The sequence below is a fragment of the Plectropomus leopardus genome, chromosome 11 (assembly GCF_026936395.1).
Source record: "Plectropomus leopardus strain MGB_pleo_1.0 chromosome 11, ASM2693639v1, whole genome shotgun sequence".
NCBI classification, from domain to species: Eukaryota; Metazoa; Chordata; class Actinopteri; order Perciformes; family Serranidae; genus Plectropomus; species Plectropomus leopardus.
This window is the reverse complement of record NC_142186.1, coordinates 4,922,798-4,949,304: the sequence shown is the minus strand read 5'-3', so window position 1 is coordinate 4,949,304 and position 26,507 is coordinate 4,922,798. Positions and strand designations below refer to the sequence as shown.

The following is a 26,507-nucleotide window of genomic DNA, read 5'->3' as shown; positions in this document are numbered from 1 at the left end:
ACTCCAGTCTCAGGACAATACATCCAACATAGCAGCAGCACAAAGGGCAAATATAATATAAAAATGTCTATAATATAAAAAATATCATGTACAAATACAAAAGGTAGGCAATAGAATCAAATTTAATTTTTTTTTTAAAGTCCCATGAATTATATGGGCACATTTTTTGTTGTTTATAACTTGGTTGGACTTGATATAATTTCCAAGCTCAATTCTGAAAGATATACATGATGGACGAGAGCTTGAAACTTATAGCCTAGATGTGAAATTTCCTGCTGAATGTTCTGTTTTTTGTTTTTATTTTATAGTATTACATGCTTGGCTTTTCATTTCAGAATGATTGGTTTGAATGTCAAAAAAGTCCTCAATAGTTTCCCAGGATCCCAATGTGTTATGGCATTCATAAACTAAATGTTAAGTTGTTGTTGTTGTTTTTTTTTAAATTTCTTCACAAAAAAAAATTCACACTTTTTTAAAATATATAAAAAAACAAACTTTGTCACAAATTTGTTGGTGGGATAAATACTACGAACAATTCTGTAATGTATGTCTTGTATGTACACAAGACATGTTGTAACATATGTTGGGGATAACAAATGTTAATGAAAAGCCTTGTTGCTTCTCAATAAATATAAGAAAATGAAAGTTTCACCCACATTTGCCTCACGGAGCAATTTTCCTTTTGTTGTTGATGTAATTTCCAATAGGCGATGTTTATAGTTATGATTTTTTACCTTTTTTTTTTTACCATTGTCAAAGAGGATTTGTTAAACTCTGGCCTCACAGAGATGCATTTCAACACTCTTTATTATATATGTATATATATATATATATATATATATATATATATATATATATATATATATATATATATATATATATATATATATATATATATATATATATATACATTCCTGATGAAACTTAGATAAAGAAAGTTTGTTCGAAGAGTAACATGCTAACACCATGGATCTATTATAAATCGGCCAATACAAAGGGGAGATCACCAACGTTATCAAAATAGGTGTCTCTAGACACGTCCTCTGACGTCACGGCTTTTCTGATGATTCCATTGGCTCGCTTCCCTGCGTCATGACGTCTTGTTGTTGGTGAAGGGGGTGGGAGCAGTGCATCGCAGAGGGGTTAGCCCACAGTGAGGAAACGTCCGTAAGAGCCACCGAAGGATGCCCGTGTTTCAGGTGAGATTCAGCGGAATATAATGATAGTTAATGTGAAGTGAAGACAGACGGACGTCACCTAGCGTCTCACGCTTACGGCAGAAGACAAGGACACTGACAGGAAAATGCGAACAGGTCAGTAAATGCTCACTCTAAAACGTTAGCTGCGCAGCTAGCGTATGCTGAAATGGACTGACGTTAGCTTGTGTGCTCTCAGATGCTGTCAGGTCTGAGTACTATACAGGCCTGTAAACTATCTAACCTGAAAGAAAAGCAGTGTGTTTTTTTTATTATATTATGAACTTGCTTGGCCAAATGTAACGCTGTTATATTGTTTATGTAGCAATGAGATAGAAACTATTTCAGCCGCTGGAACGGGATGAACTGGATACCAGTGACCCAAATTTTTGCTACAAAGGCAATCACTGCTCACTTATTTAAGCTGACATACACGTCTTGAAATGTCAGTATAGATAATCATATACATATTGACTTATATGAGGATGTAGGTCTAAAGCTCTTAATTCTTGTGATTGCTGAGCGTTATGTCATGTTGTGCACAGACACCTCAGGGTTTACCACCATTCAGTGACCTCTCATCCCCCCAGTGACCCCTTACAACAGCTCCAGGTTAGTGAGTCAGAATACAGAGACACCAAATACTGTGATGCACCCTGCTGGGTTTGACCTTTACACTGTGACAAAGCTCTGACAGGCCAACACAACTGGCCATTTATCACCTCAGGCTTCATGTCATGACATATGTTTTATTAGTATATTATTAATTGCATTCATGGGTCTCACTCTCTTAACGCTTAGGGATTGTTTGGCGCATTTCCTTTCTTCATTTTTTTTCTCATTTTGGCTGTGTTCATGCATATGTCATATATTTTAGCAAGATTGTGTATTTATGTGAAATCTAGGAATTTCCAGCACAGCTTCTACAATAAATCTAAAATACACTATGTAAATGAAATTGTTACATTTATACTGTTAAGAGCAAATAATGCAGCATGGGAACCCATTCAAAGTGTAGTTATTGACCCCATAGCCATCAAAGCATAAAAATATGCATTGTATTATTTCTGGGTGTCATTCTGGGCTTTTGCCTTGGAATTTGTGATTTAAAAAAAAAAAAATTTCCACCTGATGAGTTTTTTTTTTTTTTTTTTACCATATTTTGCATACGGAGAAAGTACATACTTTTTCCACTAGGTGCACTGTCACAATCAGTGTTGCTGCAAACCATTGACATATGGCTGCGATAATAATAATTAAAAGAAAATCTACTTTGCATGTAATACATCGAAAATGATTCATTGTTTGTGTTTTTTCCCATTTAAAGCCAGTGGCATCATGACAAAAAACTGGCATTGAAAGGGTTAAAATTCTGAAAATAAATAAGTAGGATAATTATAATTAGGACTGATGTTTGTTAAAACATAAACTAAATGTAGAATGTAGAAAAGTAGAAAATCATAAGCAGAAAATGTTATTTAAAGCTTGATTTTAAAAAGCGTGTTTTGTGTGCAGAGCGATACGAGTGTGTGTAATGTTAAAGTGGGCCCTAAGGGTGAATGTTTTCTGAAAACTTATTGTCCAGTGTTTTCTTTTTTTCAATTACAAGTAAGAGATTATTTTATTTATTAAGGGTTCTAATAAGTTATAATACTTTAAAATAAGTTATAATACTTTTTATGCCTATTTTGGAAAATGAAATGTTACGAATGTTGTCAAAAACATCCTGACGAGGGATGAGTCTTCTTGAGGGTCAAGCTTGTGGACCCCAGGATCCTCAGATGTTTTGGTCATTACCACCACACACCCTCACCCGAGGGAGGCCCCCCTCAGGGTTGATCAAGCCCTGGGGTGTGTCCCCTTTAGTTTGTTATATTTGTTATAAACGTGTTACATACAGTTGACTTTCCTGTGTTCCATACACAGCACAACTCCAGGAACTGCTGGTATTGTTAATGTGACTGTTTGATCACTGGTACTAACTCCTTTACTCATGGTTTTCAATACTTTTTTTAAATTTAATTTTGCTTATAAGTTATGTAACTTCTGAAAGCCCCCAAACTCTTCTATTCGTTGATACATCATTGATACATTACTCTGTTGAGCGTTTCTCCAAAGATATTAACGGAAAACGATGTTGATTGTGGAAAAGGGGGGTGCAGCCTAATAAACAACATTTTTAGTGAAATAGGAAGGTTAAGAGGTGATTTATTGCTAGTTTGACAGCGGTTCAGGCTTCGTATAACTTCAGCCTGTCACAAACAAGCTGTGGTAACTGATGTTTCACATATAGAGATTATAGCTATTACCAGTTTCCAACTCCTGTCTGCAGTTAGGCTTTTAGTAAAGAAAAAGAAACTAAAAAGAAGATATCAAGGTTACATACAATGACATGCACACCGTAACAGTTATGGTAAAAAGAAGAAAAAAAGGTAAACATCAAGATTACATAGAATCATTACATACAGTTACAGTTACAGACAAAAAGACGACATATCAAGGTTACATACACTTACAACATTCAACTGATTCAAGACATTATAAATATTTAAAAATGCTCAAATCTCCGATTTTGCTGGAGCCAACCTTTAACAACTTGATTAAAAATCTTGATATCTTGTGTTAATTTAATTTCGGTTGTTAGTGTGTTCCACATTTTAGAGCCTTTTATGAAAAAAGCTGACTGCCCCGAGGTCTTGCGACATGCAGTTTTACAATTGCTGCTTGCTGTGCCCCTGATACTCCTACCAGTATTTTAGCTGCTGATGAATCACTATAATTTGGTCTGCTGTATATTATTTGAAGTATTTTTAAAAAATCGTGGCCCTAATTTTTGAGTTTCAGAGGTGTATGATAGGTATTTTTATATATGTTGTGATCAGTGTGAGGACGTTTCATTTGCCCTGTTACTCAGACATTCTTTACCGTAGAACAGGAAAGCTCAGTTTCAGTCAGTGCTTTCTGTATTGAACACACAATACACAAATTCTCTGTGTCATATACGTCATTTCAGATGTAGCATTTTACACATACAAAGCTCACAGTGAATTGCAGTTTATTGCTTTGAGTTGTACACTGTGCTACTCACTGCACTCTTTGACCTTTTGAGTTACAGGCCAACTAGAGCCTCAGCAATTAGTTGTTTGGCTGAAAATTAATTAGCAATTTTGATAAGCAATGAACTGTTTGAATCTTTTTTTGTTTTTTTGGGAAGAATATCAGAATGATCTTGTTCCAGCTTCTAAACATGAGTATTTGCTGATGTGAGTCTTCAGATTTTGTAAACTTAATGTTTTGGGTGTTTGGACTGTTGGTCTGGCAAAAACAAAAGTCATTTGAAGAAATTATTTCGGGCTCTGGAACTCTAGGCTGGACCTTTTTTTTTTTTTTTTTACTATTTTATGATGGATAGTAACAGGAAATAATTGCAGCCCTTCACTGCTCCTTGTTTGTAATGAAATACCTGTTTAAGACGGCCCACATTGCGTGTTTTACTGTAAAGCAGACTCAGGAGAATTCCCGGAGCATTTTAAATAGCTACAAGTTCTGCATTTTATACTTTGGGAAATTGCAAATGTCACATAACACTGATATGTTGATTTTATCTTTCTCACACACACACACACACACACACACACACACACACACACAGACACAGCTGTTCTTTTCTGACATTTTACAGACTAATCACTTTATTGCAAACATAATTGCCAGATTAATTGACAATGAAAAAAACAAACACCAATCAGCCACAACATTCAAACCACTGACAGGTAAAGTGATCATCTTGTTACAATGCAATTTTTGCTGTTAAACCTCGGGTCCTTGCATTCACGTGGATGCCACTTGACACACACAAGAGTCAGCGTTCCACACCACACCGCAAAAACTGCTCAGGAATGGCCTGAGGAATATGACTAAATGCTCAAGGCATCCACCTGTCCTTCAAATTCCGCAGAGTCCGATTGAGCATCCGTGGGACACAACAATACCCCAACTCACAGCCTACATGACTCATATGATCTGGTGCCAACACTCTGGTGCCAGACGCCACAGGACACCCCCCCGAGGTCTTGTGTCCATGCCTCGACAGGTCAGAGCCAAGTACAAACCAAGGATCCGACTTGGCACAACCCACGGATGCTCAATCGGATTGGGACCTGGGGAATTTGGAGGCCGTGGTGATGCCTTGCCTCTCAGAATGTTGTTGGCATGAGGGTGAGGGGAGCCATGACAGTGTTTGGGGGGACTGAGTGTGTCAAGTGGCATCCACATGAAGGTTTCCTAGCATGACATTGGATTTTAAGAAGATTAGAAATGTTGTTTACTTCACCCGTCGGTTATGTTAATGTTGTGTCTTATCTGTGTCTATTTGCTGAGTGAAATTGCTGCTCTGCTCTCACACTTTGAAGTGTATTAAGTTTTTATGATGAACAAGGTAGTGGTGTGCTGGAGGACTGTCTCTGTCATATAAAACTCAAGAAAAAACACAGGTGCTCTTAAAGAAAAGGATCAGCACATGGGAGGAAAAAAACAAACTTCCAGCACTCACACTTAGCAGGGACAAATGCAGTTAATTAGGTTAAAAAATCATCATGTTGGACAAACTGTTTTCATTTTCTTATCCTTGTTTTATTCCCACTGATGTAATGTCATCTTCTCATATTATTTCTTGTATTACTTTTTTGTATCATCTTTTGTTGCTTTTATTTTTAAATTTAACCTGAGCCCCTCTTGCTTCTCTCCCTCAGGATGTGGTGACTGAGACTGAGGCGTGAAGGCGCAGTGGATCTGGTGGCAGCAGCGGCAGTGTTGGGGCATCCAGCTTAGATGAAGGATGAAGAGCCCGGTGCACAGATGCAGGGATGTGGAGCACGGCCGGGGGCAGGGCGGGACCGGGGCCGGGACCACCTGCCTGCAGGCCGAGCAGCGCATCCCTATCTCCAAAGACGTCATCACCTCCTCTTCTGCCTCCGCCATGTGGTTCATCAGGGACGTCTGCGGCATCGTGTGCGCCGTCATCACCTGGCTGCTGGTGTTGTACGCTGAGTTCGTAGTGCTGTTTGTGATGCTGCTGCCCTCAAAGAATCTGACGTACAGCATTGTGAATGGGACTCTGTTCAACATTCTGGCCTTCCTCGCCCTCGCCTCTCACCTCCGGGCCATGTGCACTGACCCTGTAAGTGGCACTCATTTGCTGTTATCTATACATATAAATTCAAAATTAGGTGAATGTTTTAACCGTTTGAATCCTGAGCATATTGGTTTGATTTCTTAGAAGCAAGGCAGCGAGCAATTCGACATGGCCTACAGAAAAGCAAAGAATTAGTAGAAGTTACAGGAAAATCACCTGAATATGAGTCAAAAAAAGAAAGATAAGTAAAAGACAAAAACAAGCAAGAAAATGAACCCAAAAAGAGCAGAATACCTATATTTGATATATTTCTAATAACTGTCCCCCTTTTTAAAACTAATTTTCAGGTCATTTTCTTTGTCACTTTTTTTTTACTAATTTCTTGCAATTTGTGCGAGATATCTTGCCAAGTTGATGATTGCCTTTTTCCACATTTTTGAATAAATTTCACCAGTTAGCTCTGGTTTCAAAGGGTTAAATAGGCTGTGAAAGGCGTCTTAACTCAGCACAAGAAAACTGATGTCGAACCAGGTTTTAAAGGGTAAACTCCCAATGTCATAGAGACAAGTTTAGGGTCTTTATGTAGTTGTGATTAATGGAGCTGAACTTTCATAAAATTATAAAAGTGTGTTTAGCCTCCTCTTTAATTCATAAGGAGGATTAATGAGCTGCAAATTCTGCTGAAATCATTGACTGTGTGGTCATGTTTCTTTCTAGGGGGCGGTACCAAAAGGGAACGCCACTAAGGAATACATAGAGAGCCTTCAGCTGAAACCAGGGCAGGTGGTCTACAAATGTCCCAAGTGCTGCAGCATCAAGCCTGACCGAGCACACCACTGCAGGTAGGACAGAAAGGACATGAAATTCTCCCTGCCGCATTAGGCGTTCACAAACCCAGTCCCACGCCTCCAGCTGCAGTGTTTTGGTGCAGCGAAGAAGTCAGACTGTTATCATAAATCCTGACTTTTCTTAATTTGTGGAATAGAAATGGCTCTCAGCATGTGCTGCCCTTCTGTCTACTGATGTTGTCCTTGAGGACAGTTATTTTTGTTGTTCTTAGAGGGTTGAAGTGTTTGAGTCTAATCTTTTTTTTCCTTCACATATAACTTCTCTCTCAGTGTCTGCAAACGCTGCATACGGAAGATGGACCATCATTGCCCCTGGGTTAATAACTGTGTCGGGGAGAACAACCAAAAGTACTTTGTGCTTTTCACAGTAAGTTCACTGCTGGAGTGAGTCTCTTTTAGTGGGGAATAATCACAAATCTTCATTGGATTATAAACTGAGGAAGGCTGCAAAAGACTAATTTTTCACCCTTGAAAAAAAAAGTTAACATTAGGCTGTGGCTAATGTGGGATAGTTTATATTTTTTGATGTGGGGTTACATTAGTTATTTATCCAAAGTCAGTGCATTACATATAGTAAATGTCAGTCAGCATGCCTCGGTTTGAGTTTGGAGAAGCAGATAGGAGAGCTGACACAGAAGCTAAGCAATGCACTGCTGTGGATGGGGTCAGCAACAAGATGTAGTTTAGCCACTGTGATGTCTTCAGAGGGCGGGACCTTTTCTCCTGGAGCTTGGAGGTGTGGGTGCAGGAAATGAAGACAATCAAATGTTGCTTTCCAACTTAAACTCTGTGTATTCAGTCTTCTTTAAACAGTCATCTTACTTCTTTGAGACAGTAGTTAAACGAAACAAAAACAGGCAGGTAAATCAAATCTTCAGTTCGCTGTCTTCTAGGGAACATAACTCAAAACTCTGTTTTTCTCAGTCTCTCTCGATCATTACCTTCTTCTGTACATGTGCTGACTCCTTCAGCTCCCTCACTTATAGGCCAATCAGCTGATTGGTTTCAGCTGGGCAGCAATCGGTGCCCCGGCTGCTCTTTTACTGGATCCCATGATGGTTTGTAGTCCTTGCTGCAACCACCGGAAGGGAATGTATCTCCCCTCAATGGCCTCATTGACAAATCTGTGCTTATACCATGCGTACTGATGTTTTATGCACAAATCTGTGATTTAATAAAAAATCTACTGAAGGTAATCACTCACTCTGGGTACAATCCCTCTTTAAAAAGATCCAATCTATCCTTTTAAGGAGGTGAAATCAGTAGTATCTCCTGTAGTAACACAGTACAGATGCAGATGATTCCTCAGTGGAAACGTCTCTGCAGTTTGAGTTAGTGATGAATGGTCTTTTAATTGTATCCTCCTTTTTTCCCCTTTTAACCTAGATGTACATTGCACTCATCTCTCTCCACGCTCTACTCATGGTGGTCTTCCATTTCTTCTACTGCTTTGAAGATGATTGGACAAGTGAGTGTTTTTTTCCTTTTTAACCCATGTAGCATTCAGTTTCCCTCATTCATAACAAGAAAAGCCTTTCATCAAGAACTCAAAACTGGAGTTCCAAACTGACAGTCGTCTTTGAGGTGTTTGTATCAGGATGCACAAAATATTTCAGTAAAACAAAACAATATATTATGCTTAACTTTGTATCGAAACCTATATATTCTTATAAAGCCAGTTTGTACTATTCTCAGCGTTGATGTATGTTTACCTGCTATGTTTCTTCTAATGCTTCGCAAACACAGATATGTTTTCATGTCATACTAATGGCAAATTGAAACTGATAAAGCTGACAAACTGACAAAAAATACATAAACAAACCAATTTTGAAGCACCTCCCTCCACAAGTCACCCTCATTTTCTTTGGCCATATTAATTTGAATGAAGATTTATGTGTCAGTGAATTGAACAGTGTAGGTTTTGTATGAAAATATTTTCATGATTTTGGACAATAAGCTCTATACATGGAGTTTTGTTGATGATTAAAAAAAAAAAAACAAAAATGTTGTGGTTTCCTTTTTAATAAATGGTGCCTATGGATTAAAAAGGAAATACTGCGGTATTTATATAGTAATACTCCCTACGCCTTACAGCACTTTGGAATAGCCAAAATCATAATAGAAAATAAAATTCAATTAATCTCCCAGCCCTGCTGTTTATCATCCTGGTTGCAGTGTGTGATGCTGTTATGTTACATCTTAATTTCAGGCTGTTGTCTTCAGTTTCTTTCAACATCTCTGGCATATTTCAATTTTGTTCCATTAAAGCTAAGGCTTGTGTGTGTTTGAGGTAGTAAGAGCAATCTGCAGCACTGACATTGAATGACAGGTTGCAGAATAAGACCAATGAATCATGACTGGCTAAGTCTGAAATGATGCTTTCATTTCATAATGAGAATTTGTCAGGTGAAAACTAGTTGAATTTGTTGTTGAAGATGGAAAAAATCTCGACTAAAGCTGTGAGCCCAGACTTTCATTCCATTTCCACTGTAATTTTCTGTTTGAATTTGTGCTCCTACTTTTAGTCAAAAGCCAATGGAAGTTTTACATTTGATTTACAATTTTAAAGTTTTCACCCAAATTAGGCCAACCTCCACCTTCAATGGTTGTCTCCAAACAAATAAATACTGCAGTGGTGCTTAAACAATTTTATCAACAGTACTAAATAATGACTGTTTGTCTGCCATTACTAAGGTGCTTAAATGGTAAGGCCTTTTTTTTACAGCCAACCTATGGCTGTCTTTATTTCTAGATTTTTTGTTTCCCCTCATGTATGTGCTTAAACTATAGACACACATTTTCCTACCTGCTAATTAATCCAGCCTTAACTTCCTGATCCCAATCATTCTCCACCCTTTCCCTCTCACTGAAGCACCCTCAGCAGGTGACAAGTTGAAATACCTGCTGATGGAATTGCTTCAGTGCTTTGCAGCATCACTAAGTGGGTTTCCATTACAGATTTATGCAAAAAGTAAGCAATATTTTAAATATTGTTAAAACGCAATTACGAGATGACTGAGTTTCTATTGAGTGATGATATGCAACTTCTCTGGCGATAACATAACAAGAAGCATGGTGATGGATGTTCAAAACATCAGCAGGTTCATTTCTGTTGCAGCCATCAAACGAGCCGTCATTATTTCCAATCCAAGGCGACATAGGCATGTTATGCGAGTGATAATGGAGAGGCAAGCCCCTTATACGTGGGAGTGGCCACGTATGAGGGACTTCTGGGAGGTGATAGTCCACAATTTCACTGAGGAATTGTGGATTCAAAACTTCATACTGACCCGCTCAACTTTTGAAGAGTTATGCGATGCAACAACACCTCTTGTAGCTCCTGCTGCATCATGAGGGAGCCAGTTCCCACTGACAAGTGCATATTCATAGCATCATGTAAACTATGGGAGCATTAAAACGTTTTTGGGATATTGATGTGTTTCCATAAGGCTTTTTTTTATATTCACAATCTCAATTTGGGCAATATGAGGGTTAATGGAAACCCACCTACTGTAATGCTGCAGACGAGTTAACAGTAGAGCGCAGTAGTTCCTGTTCTTGTAGTGTACAGCAGGTCCTCATATGCTCCTCTTTTTTGCCCCTTCACGTCTCTCACTTGACGTCCCTCCATCCCCCAGAGTGCAGTTCCTTCTCTCCTCCAGCAACAGTCATCCTCCTCATTCTCCTGTGCTTTGAGGGTCTCCTCTTCCTCATCTTCACCTCTGTGATGTTCGGCACCCAAGTCCACTCCATCTGTACCGACGAGACCGTAAGTGATCCATTTAGTGACCCGCGATCCTCCTACCTCTTATCGCACTACTTTCTTCTGCTCCCTTTCCTTGCTGCTGCCACCCCTTTGCTTTTAACATTGGCATCTTTGACCCTCTAGTTCCAGCTGGTGACGACTAAGTGCTGTCTCATATTTTGCAGCATTTTGCAGAAAAGGTCTCAGTCTTAACCATGACTTAAAACACTGAAAAGTGGGTAACTGCCAAAAAGAAAGAAACTACAATAAAAAGGTAAATTTCTGGTGTCTGACCACAAATCTTCTTTTGTCTGATATCAAGAATCTATTGAGCAAATCTAATTTATAAACTTCATACTTCCTGCATTAGGATCAAAAGCTTGACAGGCAAAGCAACAATAACTAATGTGGATCTGCATTGGAGTTGGACCTAGGAGACAGTCTTCAGGGGTACATTTTTTGGCTGTCACTGTTTGTAGAGACTTCAATTTTTAGTATAGTTCCATAAATCTGCCCGGATGACACTAAATAATGACCAAATACAGTTAAATTTCAGTTTCATAAATGCACCCTCCCTCTTTTTCTTTTCCAAAAAGCTTTGTATGGCTCTCTTTCTTTTTTGGTGATTTGGTTGCATTAAAATATTTTCATACCTGTTAGCAGGGCATGAAATACCACATGCATGTAGGTAGTGGGCAAAAACATTTGAGCTCTATATTTGTAGGTGCATATTACGAGGTACAGCTGTCAGTTCAGGAATTGACTAAGTAGATTTGAAATTGACACTTTTCACACGCTCTCATACCACACGTCCATTTTATCATGCAGTGATAAATTAATTTATAATTGATAACATCGCGGCACAAAAACAGGGCACTGACAGACACTGCTGGGGGTTGACTGAGGGATCATTACTGTAACTGTCTAAATAACACAAGACTGACATGCTAATATTTGTGAAAATAATTGTTAAAAAATAGCACAAAAAGTTAGCACACTTGTTTTTAATATTAATGTGTAGTGCATTTATTTTACATAAATATTTTAATATGAAAAATAACGTTTCTTCTATGTAATGTGTCTCCGTTACTCAAATTTTATATCAAAATATTTAACTACACGTGACACACCTTCTTATGGCAGTGCCTCATATGAGTGCTTCTCTTACTCTATATGTATAATTTTATGGAAAAATTTGGATTTTTTTCAATAACTTCTAGTTTTACATTTAGTTTCATTCATATTCACAAACAGTGTAATGCTGTTGTAGTCATGAGAAGTTAGTAATAAAGGTGGAGAAAGATATCAATACTCAGTCTGTAATAATTAATTAATATGAATAAATATTCATATAAAATATAACATAATAATTCACCAAAGAATGGCTAATATGAATTGAATAAAAAAATTCTTTTTAGGTTTGCTGAGAAGCTGCTTAAAATGCTCCTATGAACATAAAGTACATTTTGAAGTAGTTTTGCAGTACAGTCTTGTAATTTTGGTTCGATCTGGCTTTGGCCATGGCAAATGTGTAGATAAATGCACCCAGTGATGCGGCAAAATATATTTTTTTGTGGATATAATTTTAAAAGTTACATGCAGTAGTGCATTTACAGAGAATTAAGTATTTTGAGGCCTGCTGTTAAGCACGTCGGGTCACAAAAGCTGGACAGCGTCTGGTCTGGCCCAGGTCTGAAGGAGGGCTGGCTGCTTTACGTTGAACGGTTCAGACAGAGTGTAGATGTGGGTTTGATCAGTGTGTGGGTGTAAGGACATTCAGTTCAGCCTTTCCCAGGCTCAACAGTCTCTGCCCACATTTTGGTTCTCAGCTGTTTCCCTCATTTTGGCAGTTACGCAAAAAGCACAATCTGTGAACTGTAGATGAGGTTTCCTCCAAAACCAAAATTCAAAACTCTTTGGAACCTGCTGTCACTTGCCAAATAGATTTTTTTGTCTTCGATGCATAAATCAAAACCAGCCAATAATAAATAAATCTGAATATTTTCTTTACTTATGCTGTGTATGGTTTGTTTACACCAGTTTATGTTTGAAAACGCTGAATAACAGATCTAAGTGGAGAAATGAAGCTCTGAATTCTTATTTAAATTAAACCTTTGGTTTTAATTTAATTAACAAGGTGCAAACACACTAATTGGGCCATGAATATCTAAAAAAAAATCGGATTTGTCTGTGATCTAATTTTATATGCCGGTGTTTGTCACACCAGCGGCGAGTGGTGGATGAAATCAGTTTTCTCTTATTGCTACAGAAGTGGTGGTTAGTGTGCAAAACCACTGAGTGATGTATTTGAAATATGCAAATGTATTTACATAGAGAGGTAGAATTGTCCATGTATCAGTGGAAGAAGGAATCAGTACCCTCTCTTTGTAGTTTGGTGCCATCCTAAAACCATTCAGCCTGTTGGTGTGTATCAGAGCTCACTGAAGCAAACTCCCTTCCCTGCTCTCAACTTCTTTTTGTCTGCAACTCGAGGTCAGATATTTGGGAGAATTTTTTTTAGATATAGATTCTTAGATATTTTTTAGGGTTTATTTGAAGGATTTGAGATGTAGGGACTACAGGGGGAAAGGCAACAGGACACATTACGCTTGTAGAGAAATCCCCGAAAAACTGGGCTTGTGGCCAAGCTGATTTTATTTTATTTCATTTTTTTGCTTTTTTTAATATGTAGTGCGCTGGAAAAAAAATAGTATTTGTAATTTGGTTTGTGATTACTGCCTGGGTCACAAAAGCACGCCAACTGAAGTTTGGTTGTCTCTCATTTTTCAGGGCATAGAGCAGTTGAAAAAGGAAGAGAGAAGATGGGCTAAAAAAACTAAGTGGATGAACATGAGGGCGGTATTTGGACACCCTTTCTCCTTATTGTGGTTTAGTCCCTTCTCCACCCCTGACCATGGGAAGGCGGAGACCTATCAGTATGTGGTGTGAGAGCTCAGCGCAGGGAACGAGGCGGCCGGGTCAAAACCAAAGTGGGAAACCCTGCCCAGCTCCGTAGAGCTCAGCTGTGGCAGTCTGTCGCTCCCGATGCTGATTTCCATTGTTATCTCCCACATTAGTCATGGACAGCTTTCCATCTGCTTTTTTGTTTTGCCAATCGAAGTGCGCTCTCCATTTTTAGTTTTGTGTTGCCTTGAGTGAGTTGCAGAGAAAAAGAAAGCACTTTTCAGTTTGTGAATCCTGTTTGAAAACACTGTGATAAATCTGTTCTTTATTTCTGAGCTGTTTCTATTTCTGTTGTTTCAGAAGCCCTCTCTCTTCTTCTGTTTTTACTCTTGCTTTCCTTTAAAGGGTTAGTTCAGTTTAAGTCCCAGAAAACATATTTTCTCACTTCCTACCTCGTGGTGTTTGGTCATGCTGATAGTTTTAGATGTCACAAGTTTAAGGTATCCAACCCTAAAATGCCAACCCAATACAATGGAACAAGATGGAATTAATGTCGGGCTGCCACCAACAGTTATTATCGATAAATCTGCCAAATATGTTTCTGTGTTAATCTATAAAATTTCAGATAATGGTAAAGCAGTGCTCCTCCCATGTTCCTAGTTAAATTCAATTAACTCCAGTTCAACAGTCCAAATGTATTACATTTAGTACTGAAGGAGACAACACATAACTCATAATTCCCATTTTAGGAGCTGAAATTAGTGGAATTTTTGTTGTAGCTTTAAAAAAAAAGATTACCAAAAAGTTTTCAGACGCAAAAGAAACATTTGTGGTCACAACATTAAAAAATCAAATCACAGAACCTTGTTTGACCCTAACGTTTCGACACTAAAAAGATTCTAAAGAGAATAAAAAGATTTTAAAGTATTGTTATTTTATATTACGATTTATTACTTTATTAACACTAGACCATGGAAAATAGCCAGTCATACTTCTGGAGACCGTATATCATGAGAGACATTTCCAAAAACAATGCACATCATAAGTCCGTCAGTTTCTGTCACTCACATTTCAACAGCATCATGTACTGCATAGAAAAGTTGTAAATAAATGAGTAATGGTTTTTATAGTCTTTATTCTAATGAAGCACCTTGTGACCTTGCTCTGTGAAAGGATGTGTATTAACTTTTTTATTTACTAACAAAAATGTACTCAACTGTTATATTTAGCTGTTTTTGCTCATCAAGCTAGTGCAGCGTAATCAGTGTAACTACAGCAACAGAAAGTTTACTGATCTGGTGGGAGTTTAAGCTGAAATCGAGTTGTCATTGGAGCAGCTGAATGTCCGTGTCCTCAGACTGTTTGTCATTTTTTGCTTTCTTACTTCAACTTATGTGTAGATTACCAAAAAAGTAATCAGAATTATTAAAAAAAAAAAAAATCATTGTACATGGCTGAAAGAAGGAAATTTAATCCTGGAAGAGTAAAACAAAAAATCCTGCATGGCTACATATTACTGGTAGAAAATGGAAAAATGTGTCTTTTTGTAATTTGGATGAACTGACCCTTTAAATCCTTCTCTTCTGAGACAGTAATCAGTAGTGTGTTTTGGGCAAATTAAACCTTTGAAATAGGTCCCCAGTAGAATGGACTGGATGGATGGTTAGGCTACAGTAAATCCAGGGTAACAGTCTCTACTTTCCTTTTGGGAGCCATTCTTAAACATCCATCCATTCTCAGGCCGACCCTTTTGAATGGTGCCAAATACAGAACGTTAAGTTTGCCATTTTTATTGTGGATGTTTGGTTAAGTATGATTGTGAAAATATTTTAAATACACCCAGTTGGGCAAAAAAAAGAAGTTATTTTTCTGCTAAAAGTCAAGTTGTGGCTTGTTGTCACTCATTTTTATACTTTAGAGTTGCACCAGTCTCATGTTTTCTCCCGATACCTTAACTCAGGGCACCTGCCAATATCTACTCCCAATGTAAATACCAATGCTCTGTTTTTCCCTTTCCTTGGGATCATTTTCACATATGTAAAATAATCAGTATTTATTGTAAATACTGAGATTCGACGAGGCTTGGGCGGTATATAATATTGATACCTTCATACCTTTCTGAAATTTTACCACACCTATTTTCCTTATTAAACAGAGCAATGCAAGAGTACACCTTTTGAATTCAGCTTTCTCTCAGTCACTGAAGACTGAAGAGGCTTAATTGCCTAATTAACTGATCATAAAACACAATTCATTCAAATTTGCTTTTAATCTTGTTAGTATGCGCACAGTTCCAACTGTCACCAACTCTGGTTTGGTTGAAATAAATCTAGTCTATTCTAGTTAGTTCCAACAACCAGTCAAAACCGGTCCGGTTTGGTCCGTTACTCCCCACAGTCTTTCTTTGCCATTAATGGCTGCCAGCTGTTTACAGTCCTGTAACTTCTCTCTCCACCTCTAGGTGTCACTGCGTCTTTCAGCTTGGCTGCCTGTTGTAGTGCACAGGTGGTGTGTGCTGTGCACACAGAAAGAGGAGCACCTGTAATTATGAGGGTATTGAAAAACATTTCTTTGGGATTACTAAATACCCTGGTATACTGTGATACCGCCCAAGCCTAGTCACATCCCCCAGTGAAAAACATCCAAAATTCAGAAATAGAAATAACTTTCACAGTGTTATTAGTAGGGAAATTGATGGATGGTATTTAAAATATCCACAGCCCACCTGTAGACAGTATCTTGTCTATCCAAGTCTAAGTGATCTTGTAGTATTTGAGCCTCACATGACAGAGTGAAGTATCTCTGAAAAAACTACAAACAAGATCTTAAAGGTCTCACTGCAGCTAAATCATACCTGCATGTTGCCTGAGTGTGGAGCATTCTCCCTGATTCCTCTCTGATACATGCCTAACACAGGAGCAAAGCATTTGTTACTGGGCTGAGCTGGTAAATTTTGGAAGTTTCTGTTCATTTCACTAAACAAAATCCATCCAGAGTCATAATGTCGTCTTGCTTTGGTTGTGGCAGGTTTTGCTGAATCATTGTTGCAATGCTCCATGAGGAAATGAAATGCTTTCAGTCAGTACAAATGTCATCATCTTGTCTTTCAGCAGCAAATCATGGTTTGTTAGAATGTTACCGATAGAATTGACAGGCTGTCAACAACAGTAGTTCCATCATAACATACCGTAAAACTTCAACTAAAAGCCAAGCCACAGTTTAAAGCCTATTTCCTCTTACTTAACGTGTTTGGCGAGATGTTTTGACAGGTCAGACTGGCTTCATGTTTTTTTTAAAAGGATGTATAAAACCTCTTAAAGCCCATTGAGCTAGTGCCCAAGTTATTTAGATTGTGCATACAAATATGAATGTTTCATTTTTGTCAATATGGGCATATGCCCCACATCGTTGATTTAGTTAGATTTGCTACAATTTAATAGTTCAGTTAATTTAATTGAATCCATGAGCACCAAACAATAATTCAGATTTACCAGCAAGGTAAACAAAAGAGACAGAAAAAAGTAGTGACTGCGGTCATAAAGTCTGAAAATATACATTCCTCAATAACATATTCCTTAAGTCCGTGAGGGTACATCAATCAGAAGAATCAAAACGAGTTTTCATAAAAAATGATACCAATTTGTGAATACTGTCATGTAAAGTCTGTGGCTCACTGTCAGTTACTCCACTTTAACTGACATGAACAATGTTTTCTCTTCTTTCTGCACTTTGTCACTGTGTATGTTTTGGTCCTCTCATCCTTTCTACGATAGCCTATCAGTATTTCGATGACTCTCTGTGATTCCCAGATCAAATAATTGATTTGTATGTTAATTGATAGCCTTTTTTTTAATGTAATTAATATTCTTACTGGTTTAAATTAACAATTTGATAGTATTTCCCATCACTGCTGAGCAAGAGTTTTTTGCAAAAGGAGTTAAAGGCATGTTCTAAAAATATACTGGTATAGCGCAGGAATTGAAGCAAATAAAAAAAAAGCTCAGGCTATTAATTGAAGTTTTATGGTATGCTTATTCTTCCTTTTTTGAGGAAAGATTTGGTCTCCTCTAGGAACACCGATGCTGCCTGTGTGTATGTGTGCGTGCGCTCTAAGCCCGTACTGTGTGTTGATGTTGCAGGCGTGTGCAACACGCATGACATGATAACATGATTATTTGGGAACGTTTAATATGAAATTCCTTAAAAAGGGACACTGGCTTGGCTTTAAAATGAAAATGGTATTAAATCCTGTGCTGAGTCAAAGGGAAACACCTAATAAAAATGTGTAACTCTGCATACATCTTATCATACCGCTCGATAAAGGATTAACAGAGAATTAACTTTCACCATTCACATTTGCACAAGTACTAAAAATGCTAATTCGCACCATGTATTTCTCCTGTGTGAACTGCTCTGTTCTGAAGTGTGTTTTATTCTTCTATTCTTTGTTTACATGATATTTTCTGTATCCTTTGTTATCTGGATGCATGGTACAGGTGAAGGTTAGTTTAGTGATGTATGTGAAGCACTGCTGGTATGATGATGAAGTCTCACTGGTGAGAGTGACGCTGAAGATGATTTGTTTTTTACAGAAATTTTAATTCTTTCTAAATATTCTGAAGATATTTCAGCACATGCGCAGAGAATAAATACTTCTCAGTTGCAATGCAAAAACTGTTTGCTTGCTCTTTTAAAAATGTGTGTTTTTTTTTTTGATTGTGGTGTGCCTGCTACACCCACATGTGTGTTAAACCTCTCTGTTTTTTATTTAAATCTGTACTTGGTGTCTTTCATAAAAAAATATGTATATATTTTTGTCATATTTGCTGAAACAGCTTCTATATCCTGACAGCAGTACATGAGACAGTCTGAAAAAAAAGCTTCTCCTCCTTGTAGTGCTTCTAGTGGCGATGGCAAAAATCGACCACATCTGAATTAAAACAACCAATCAGAGTCTCTAACCCAGCTGTCAATTATGTCAATCACTGCTTGTGAACTGAAGTTCAAATAGGCAGCGTTGATCAGCATTTCTTATTTCCAATCTGAAACGTTTTTAGAAACATATTTTAGTATACTGTTATGCTGTAAAATTAGAAAGCAAGGACCAGTTTCTCATTTTACTGCACCCCCCAACCACGAGTGTCTTACCTACTTTTAGCTTTTCAGACTAATAAATACAGAAGAGAAACCCACAAAATGTTAAGTAAAGTGTTACTCTCACTTCTATTTTCCTTATTAAACCCAGAAATGTAACTGTAGATCTTTCGAATTCTACTTTCCCTCAGTCACACAGAATGATGCTTAATTGCCTCATTAACTCATCATAAAACACAGTTCATTCAAATTTGCTAGTAATCTAGTTAGAATATCCACTGTTCCAACTATCGCCAGCGCCAGTTTGGTCAATATAAATCCTTAATTCACCAAGTTTAGATGTAAAAAAAAAAAGAAGCCATTATTCCCCTCGGTCTCTCTCTCTGCCTGCTGGCCGCCGGCTGTTTACAGTCCTGTAACTTCTCTCTCCACCACTGATGCCACTGTGTCTTCCAGTTCAACTGCCTGTTCCACCAGTAGAGACCTGAGACTGAGCTCTGGTGGTGCGTGTTGTGCAATACATACAATGAATTTCATAGAGAGAGGAGCACGTGTATTTATGATGGTATTGAAAAACCATTCCTTCATGATTTCTAAATATCCTGGTATACCGTAATACCCTGATACCACTCAAGCATAGTTAACGTTTAAAGAGCGCTTCCTAGTTTGACAGTTGATAGCTGTGTTAAAGATTATTCAGCTCTGATTGGTGGATTCTTGCAGATACCATTAGGAGAGGGAGGAGGAACTTATTTATTTTAGATTTCAGATTTTTTTTTGTAATTTCCCTCATGTACTACTGTGTGGATATTAAGCAAACAGTGACAAAAAGTTATTTTTCATAAAAGTTACCAACTACAGCTTTAAGATATGTTAAAGAAAATGTTTCTATTTCCCTGCACACTGTCCTCTCATACCCTGCATTGTCAAATTTTCATTCTGTCCTCCTCTTTGGTTCTATTCCAACCTGTGTTCCCTGCCTCTCTCCCATGCAATGGTCTCATGCATTTTTTGCTTTGGTTGATAACTCATTCTGCCAAAAACCTTCTGAAGCAGACAACTCTTTGTAATCTTGAGGAGAGGTAAGCTCACAACAGAGGTCACGTTAGCCATCCCATCAAGCTTAACACACCACAAGCATGCTGACGCCAATCTGAAGGCCAAAGTCATTATTTTTTGTTGCTGTTTCAGAGTCAACCAAACGTTCTGAATGAATGAGTGAGCTCTGTGTGTAACAGGATGCATGCACCGTTTTCAACATTGGGTTTGTTTTCCTCTTCCTCAGGGGTTTACTATTTATCTTCAAATTGCATGAGTCATTTGTACAGCGTTTAATCATTTTTGGGCATGTTTCTTAGAAAACAAATGATTCAGAATAGACACAAAACCATTTAACCCTTTGAAACCACAGCAAATTGGCTTGATTTCTTTCAAAAACATAAAATGGCAGTGAGCACCGGCAGAAGAAATAACCCCCGTTTTTTTAAAACTTAAAAAAAAAAAGTTAATAGAAAAAGTGCTTAAAATGTATAGTAAGTATATAACATAATTTTAAATGTATAATTATGATAATTATATAGTTTTCCCCTAGCTTTAAAAAAACCCCCATTTTGTTTAAATATACTAATTTTAAAAAAAACAGCATTTTTGGCAAATTGTTGAACATTTCTCACCAAATTGTTAATATCTCTTTTCCCATGTTTTTGAAAGAAATTGCACCAATTTGTTCAGGGTTCAAAGGGTTAAAGGGTAGACAGACCTACCAAATTACAACATGCAAATTAAAAAAAATTTTTTTAGAAGAAATGAAAGAAAAAAATATTAAATGATCTTTAAATTTAAATCTTTTTTTCAGTCTGGTCACCTTCAGTCTGATTTGTGTCTGAGAAACAGGACCAAAGAGTTTAAATCATATTGTGTCGTTGCAGTTTGAGTCATCAACTTTCAGTCATAGCTGTGATTGGTGGTGCATGCTTTTTAAAAGACATTCAGTCCTTTTTGTCTCTTCTCGGTTCACCTCACGTCCTTATCGTTGTGTCTTCTGCAGGGGATCGAGCGTCTGAAGGGAGAGACGGGGAAGTGGGGGAAGGTGCCGTGTTGGGAGTCCATGCAGATGGCGTTCGGCAGCCCCTTCTCTCTGTCCTGGTGCAGCCCCTTCGCAGGGCTGAGCTGCAAGAGGACTCCTCCAGAGCACGTCCCCGTCCAACAGGGCGACATCATCGAGGAGGATGTTATAGAAATACCACTGAACTAGCGCCGCCTGCAGTCAGAAGGAGAGTTTTTCTGGCAGTGCTGCTCTACAAGACTTTATCATGGCTTTCTAGCCAGAAACCTCCTAGGATTTTAACTTATATTTTTTATGTGAAAGACTTTATATACTTGAAGATGTACAAGGAACATGTCCACCTTCTCTCGCGTTGTTGATGCAGCTGTTTGCAGGTTGTACGGGGAACTAAACTTTTGTGAATACATTTAGCAAATTAATATCATGGTCTTTTTAGAAATGTTCTGCCATTGCTCACACGATAAGAGTGAGTCTGATATGTGGAAATGATCCTTTACCTCTAAATCATGCTGCCAGACCTGCAGTATTTTCCCAGAGGCATAAGGGGTCGACCGATATTGGTTTTTCAGGGTCGATACTGATTATTAGTAGTTAATAACACAGATATTTAGAACCGATATGCATTTACAGTTAAAATGAAAATCTGTCAATATTTACTATTTGGAATATAAAAAACTCCAACACAAACATTTGTTTAAATGCCTTTAGAAAATGTTTAACCAAAACTGAAACGTTCAACATCAACAACAGCAAGTTCCTGCCAATTTTTCTATAAAGTGAAAATTTTAATGAAACATTAATAAATAATAATAGCTCCTGATGAAGTAGAAGTTCCTCCAATGCTTTTTTTGCACTTTCTAATTGATTAATTTTATCAGCAATCATGAAAATGCAGATACAGACAATCAAAATGCCAAAATATCGGCCCAATAGTCAATAATCTGTCGACCCTTAGTTATAAATCCAACCACATGAGCTGAAGGACTCAGAGCTCCAGTCGTGCAACCAAAGTGTTTTTGACTTCTGGTGAGGAGATGATGGATTTTAAGGCGTCTCGTGGAGCTGACTCAGCAGAACACCACTAACAGCAGCACCATGAAGCACGAGCAGTTTGCTTTTAACCACTTTGTCGTCTCTGATGCCTTTTGTGAGGATTTTAATTCACTCTGTGCCTTTTCTGTCCTGACGAGCAAACCTTTCAGTGTCCAGTTTGTGTCTTAAGTTGCCATTTTCGTCTCGTTTTCACCCTCTCTGTTGCACATATAGAATAAACTTCACGTGGAGGAGATTATTGAGTAAACTGCTGGATAAGGGCTTTAACTGTTCAACGGGTGCTGGTTATCATGGGACCACTCATGTTTTGTCATGTTTACATTATTTTAACAAACTGTTTAATCATTACGTGTGTTTCATTTTTTTCTTAAATTTAAAATATATTTCATAAATCTGTACATTACAAACTGTTGTTTGTAAAGTTCTTGCTGTTCACAATAAAGTAACAGCATTTAATTTTCGACTGACAGTTGATTTTTGTACAAACTCATCTGCACAGTTTTACATGTCGTACAAAGTTATTTACAATCAAACTGAAAACTCGACTGTTTTGGTCCACAGAGTGACAGAACAGCAGGAATGGTTTCAGTATGAGATTCATCAGTGCAAAAAAGGTCCAGCAACCACAGTTTGGCTGTCGTTAAAGCTGCAGGACTTTTACATGTAGAAGAACGTTCCGTTGAAATCTTTGCCAAACGAGTTCACACAGTGCTGATTCAGCGCACAGCCTCCAGAGAAAGCTCTCTGTATTTCACAGTCTAGTGGAGATGAGGTGTTGTTTTTCTGTGGTGACTTTCCAAAACAGGTGCACAGCAAATAAATGTCCTTTTTGTCAACAAGCCAGAGCAAAACTGAGAAAGATTGAGACATATTCAGCTGCAGCCACATTCCATTTGAAGCCTACACAACATGCACACAAACCACACCATTTGTAGTAACTAAATATTAACATTTTATTAAATATAAATGTCTAAAATAAAAAGAAAATGAATTGGCAACTATTTTTTTCATTGTGTAAGTCATTTTTTCATGCAAATAAACATTTCATAATTCCACTTTCTCGTATATACTGTATGTATTTAAACCTTTTTGCGTGTGTACTTTTACTTTTAATAGCTCATTATATTTCCTTGAAATCACACGTACTTAAGGTTAATGTAACAGCAGGCCTACATCAGTTTTACTACTGCAGAAGTTCTGGTTTTTGGTGTCATGTCTTGGCCATGTGTCTTTGCACACGGCTCAAAACCGGCCCTTATAGTGTATGAGGGCGTCACCTGTGCTAACAGGTGACTTCTGATTAGTGGGATTCATCATTGAGCACACCTGGTCAGAGCAAATTTGGGTGGTTAAGAATATTTGCTGCATCTGGAGTTGGCTTCTTATATTTTCTATTTTAATGTAAGAGAAAATATAAGAGAAATTTAAGAGAATGTTGCTGCATGAGGCCCAGTGGCCACTACAGCATCCACTCATGCGTGACCATAGACTGTGTGTGTGACTGTTACATTTTCCCAGAAAACAAAACCTGAAGGACATGGGTTGCGGTTTGAGAACACTGCATATGTACAAGAGGGTGAGGGTAAAATCTTTGGTTTCTAAAAGGCGGCGTGGGAGTAAAACTCCACACAGTCACCCACTGATTCTGTCAAAATACAAAATAACAGACCGATAGAAGAATTGGTCCCAAAACAAAAGTACAGTCCCTGAATAAGGGGGGAAACAAAATAAACAGCTAAAAGAAAAATCACACTTCCAACACACACTCAACTCAGAGTTGAAACAAAAACACAGAAAGCCAACTGAAGGTGTTGACTCTCTGAAGACACACAACCCACTGAGCAGGAGGAGCGGACCTCCCTATAAAACCTCCCAGTCAGCTGATTATCAGCAGCTGAGGAGAACATCACAGCTGCACCAATAGCCCCTGATTAACAAGGAGACCTGGGACCCTGGTTTTGGATCTCTGTGGACCTCAGACTGTAACAGTAACCACACCCTTAACCCTTTGAAACCTGAGCAGATTGTTTTGATTTCTTTCAAAACATGAGGAAAAAAAGTCAAGAAACTGCAAGAAATTAGTAAAGAGTGACAAGAAAATTACCTACAAATTTGTTTTATTAGAAAATTATACCAAAAAGGGAAAAATGTACAGAAAACTATATTTATAAAACAAGTTGTTTTAAGTTATGTTACAGATTAAATACAATCATATATATATATATATATGTATGTGTGTGTGTGTGTGTGTATAATTTCACTTTTCAGCACTGTTTTTTTGCTAATTTTCAGTTAGTTTTCTTGTAACGTTTTTACTTTTTTTGTGCAAGTTTTTGAGTCATGTGTGCCTCGGGTGCTTGTTGTCTTCTCCTCATGTTTTTGTTTTATCTTTAAAACGGTGTTTTAAAACTTAAACATATTTGTGTGCATGTGGCCTGAAAGAAGCTGCAGTAAAAAGCCTGGAAGGGCAGCACAAGAAGAAGAAGGCCAAAATGTAAGTTTAAATTTAAAGTTACAAATAAAAAAAATAATAAAGAAAAAACAGACAATCAGAGCACACTTTACTCTGAGCTGATAACTTAATGGTCTTGAATAAGCTCTGTGCAACATATTCTGCTGTTTAAATTGCACTTACTTCAACATTTCCACTTTTCTGTCGCTGTGACTGCAGAGCAGGAGCCCTAGCGTGCTACCAGTCACAGCTACATTACTTGTCCTTTTTGTCCTCCTCCTGCAGGAGTGTCTGAGGTGTGGATCCATGAAGCAGCAGCAGTCCACACAGAGTCAGAGAGATTCCCACCCACCACAGAGCTGCATGACTCTCTCCAAAAATCAGCCTCCCCATGACGGCCTGAAGACACAAACAGGAGAGATGCAACATGAGTCTGAATGCTTTAACACTAACTTTAACCAGGTGCATTTCTTATCACAGGCTCAGTACTGTTCAAAGTAAAAAACACAGTGCTGTGAGCGTACTGAGGAGATGAAGTTGAATGCAGTGGTGGTGACTGTGGCCCTGGCTGAGGAGGAGCAGTGTCTGAGAGCCTTGGAGAAGAGGGTCCACATGACGGCGTTGCAGGTGAACAGCAGGCCTCCACACAGCAGCCGCAGCGGGATATGGAGCTGCAAAAACACAAAAACATAATTTTGGCTGTGTTCATGCATAAGGCACACATTTTGGCATGATTGTGTATTTTTGTTTAATCTTGGAATTTCTAGCTCAGCTCCTACAATAAGTCTAAAATACACTGTGGAAAATAAATTGTTACATTCATACTGTTAAGTGCAAAAAATGCACTATTGAAACTGTACTTTTCAATCACGCAGGCACAAAAGCATAAAACCATGCACAGTATTATTTCTGGGTGTCATCCTGGGCTTTTGACTTGGAAATTTCAATTTTTAATATTTTCAATATATCTGATGTTGGTTAAGAATTTAACTCAATGAAAGTAGTAAATCATATTAATGTAGAATATTTTTTAAAGCTTGATTATGAAAAGCACATTTTGTTTGCAAGGTGATACAAGTGTGTGATATTAAAGTGGACTCTGAGGGTTATGTGTACATGCAGTGTCTTTCATAAGACCCCTATTGTAGCACACATGAATACTGGGAGAAGCACAGGTCCAACTAATAGCCTGCTGTGGTATCTTCTATCTATTAACTGGTTCCTTAACAATGACAGACTTGTGTTAATATGTTAAAGGTCTAGAGTGTGGGATTTAGTGGCATCTAGCAGTGAGGTTGCAAATTGCAACCACAGACTGTAGTAACAATGGACTTAACTTTTGTTGCAATGCTGTGAGTCACCGCTAGATGCCACTAAATCCTACATACCAGACCTTTAACCGCCAAGTATCGATATAAAACGTCAAATGATATTCCTTTTCTTTGACAGGCGCTGAAGGAAAGAACAATGTTAAGACAAAGACACAGAGAGACAGGTGTTGTGTAAGGACAGTCTCACCCAGTCACAGGCTGCAGTCCCTCCGTGTGTCTCAGTCCAGCCACTGAGTCCGGAAACACATATGTCTCTCAGGTAGTCTGCACCGAGGGACAGCTTGGCGGACAGGGAGGCAGCTGCACCCAGAAAACCCGCGAATATCGCGTAAACAGACCCAGAAATCATGTTTGAGGACTATTACACACATTACCGCCGCTCAGTCCTTTCCGGTAATCCCTGTTGACAGCTGTGTCAAGTTTGAGCTGAAATTAGTAGATATTTTCAAAACAAAAGCGCCTGAAAATGCTACAGAGCCCATTAGCCTAATTGTCACACCAAATCTACTTATTATTTTGATAAAATTAACTTTACCGTTATTAATGATCTTAATAACTACATATGAGTATTTTTTATAGCGTCTCCAATATAAACTAGTTACCTCCAACCAACTGCACGATTTTATTTTGAAGACAAAACAATTTTCCGGTGCCGTTTTCTTACTAACTTCATGTTCTGCTATCC

The 26,507-nt window shown here is 38.0% G+C and overlaps 2 protein-coding genes across 5 annotated transcripts; one reads left to right on the top strand and one right to left on the bottom strand.

Annotated features, from left to right (window-relative positions):
* Window positions 1-1,112: 1,112 nt before the first annotated feature.
* On the top strand, window positions 1,113-22,495 carry LOC121945519 (palmitoyltransferase ZDHHC3). 4 transcript variants are annotated; one of them, XM_088084991.1, is made up of 7 exons: window positions 1,113-1,313; window positions 1,742-1,808; window positions 5,948-6,375; window positions 7,048-7,172; window positions 7,449-7,545; window positions 8,565-8,646; window positions 20,969-22,495. In XM_088084991.1, exons 3-7 carry the CDS (start codon window positions 6,034-6,036, stop codon window positions 21,343-21,345), a joined length of 1,023 nt encoding a protein of 340 aa, XP_087941117.1. In that variant the 5' UTR covers window positions 1,113-1,313; window positions 1,742-1,808; window positions 5,948-6,033; the 3' UTR covers window positions 21,346-22,495. The 4 variants fall into 4 exon arrangements, with proteins under 4 accessions (XP_087941117.1, XP_042345673.1, XP_087941116.1 ...); XM_042489739.2 differs by lacking the exons at window positions 1,742-1,808; window positions 20,969-22,495 and adding exons at window positions 10,817-10,947; window positions 13,714-18,501; XM_042489737.2 differs by lacking the exon at window positions 1,742-1,808 and adding an exon at window positions 10,817-10,947 and having other exon boundaries at window positions 1,116-1,313; window positions 20,969-21,321.
* Window positions 22,496-24,139: 1,644 nt separating this feature from the next.
* Window positions 24,140-26,249, bottom strand: tmem42a (transmembrane protein 42a). The gene is made up of 3 exons (XM_042490754.2): window positions 26,010-26,249; window positions 25,016-25,162; window positions 24,140-24,890 (listed from the first exon to the last, which is right to left on the bottom strand). The coding sequence occupies exons 1-3, from the start codon at window positions 26,169-26,171 to the stop codon at window positions 24,747-24,749; spliced, it is 453 nt and encodes a 150-aa protein (XP_042346688.2). The 5' UTR covers window positions 26,172-26,249; the 3' UTR covers window positions 24,140-24,746.
* Between the last annotated feature and the right edge of the window lie 258 nt (window positions 26,250-26,507).

What these genes read in the sequence shown, in the direction of transcription:
- tmem42a (XM_042490754.2), bottom strand. Translation starts at nt 26,171, where the DNA reads ATGATTTCTGGGTCTGTTTACGCGATATTCGCGGGTTTTCTGGGTGCA. An exon ending in GGACTGCAGCCTGTGACTGG is followed by an intron (nt 25,163 to 26,009) that starts GTGAGACTGTCC and finishes GTGTTTTTGCAG; the next exon opens with CTCCATATCCCGCTGCGGCT. An exon ending in CATTCAACTTCATCTCCTCA is followed by an intron (nt 24,891 to 25,015) that starts GTACGCTCACAG and finishes TTGTGTCTTCAG; the next exon opens with GCCGTCATGGGGAGGCTGAT.
- LOC121945519 (XM_088084991.1), top strand. Translation starts at nt 6,034, where the DNA reads ATGAAGAGCCCGGTGCACAGATGCAGGGATGTGGAGCACGGCCGGGGG. An exon ending in GGGCCATGTGCACTGACCCT is followed by an intron (nt 6,376 to 7,047) that starts GTAAGTGGCACT and finishes GTTTCTTTCTAG; the next exon opens with GGGGCGGTACCAAAAGGGAA. An exon ending in CTTTGAAGATGATTGGACAA is followed by an intron (nt 8,647 to 20,968) that starts GTGAGTGTTTTT and finishes TGTCTTCTGCAG; the next exon opens with GGGATCGAGCGTCTGAAGGG.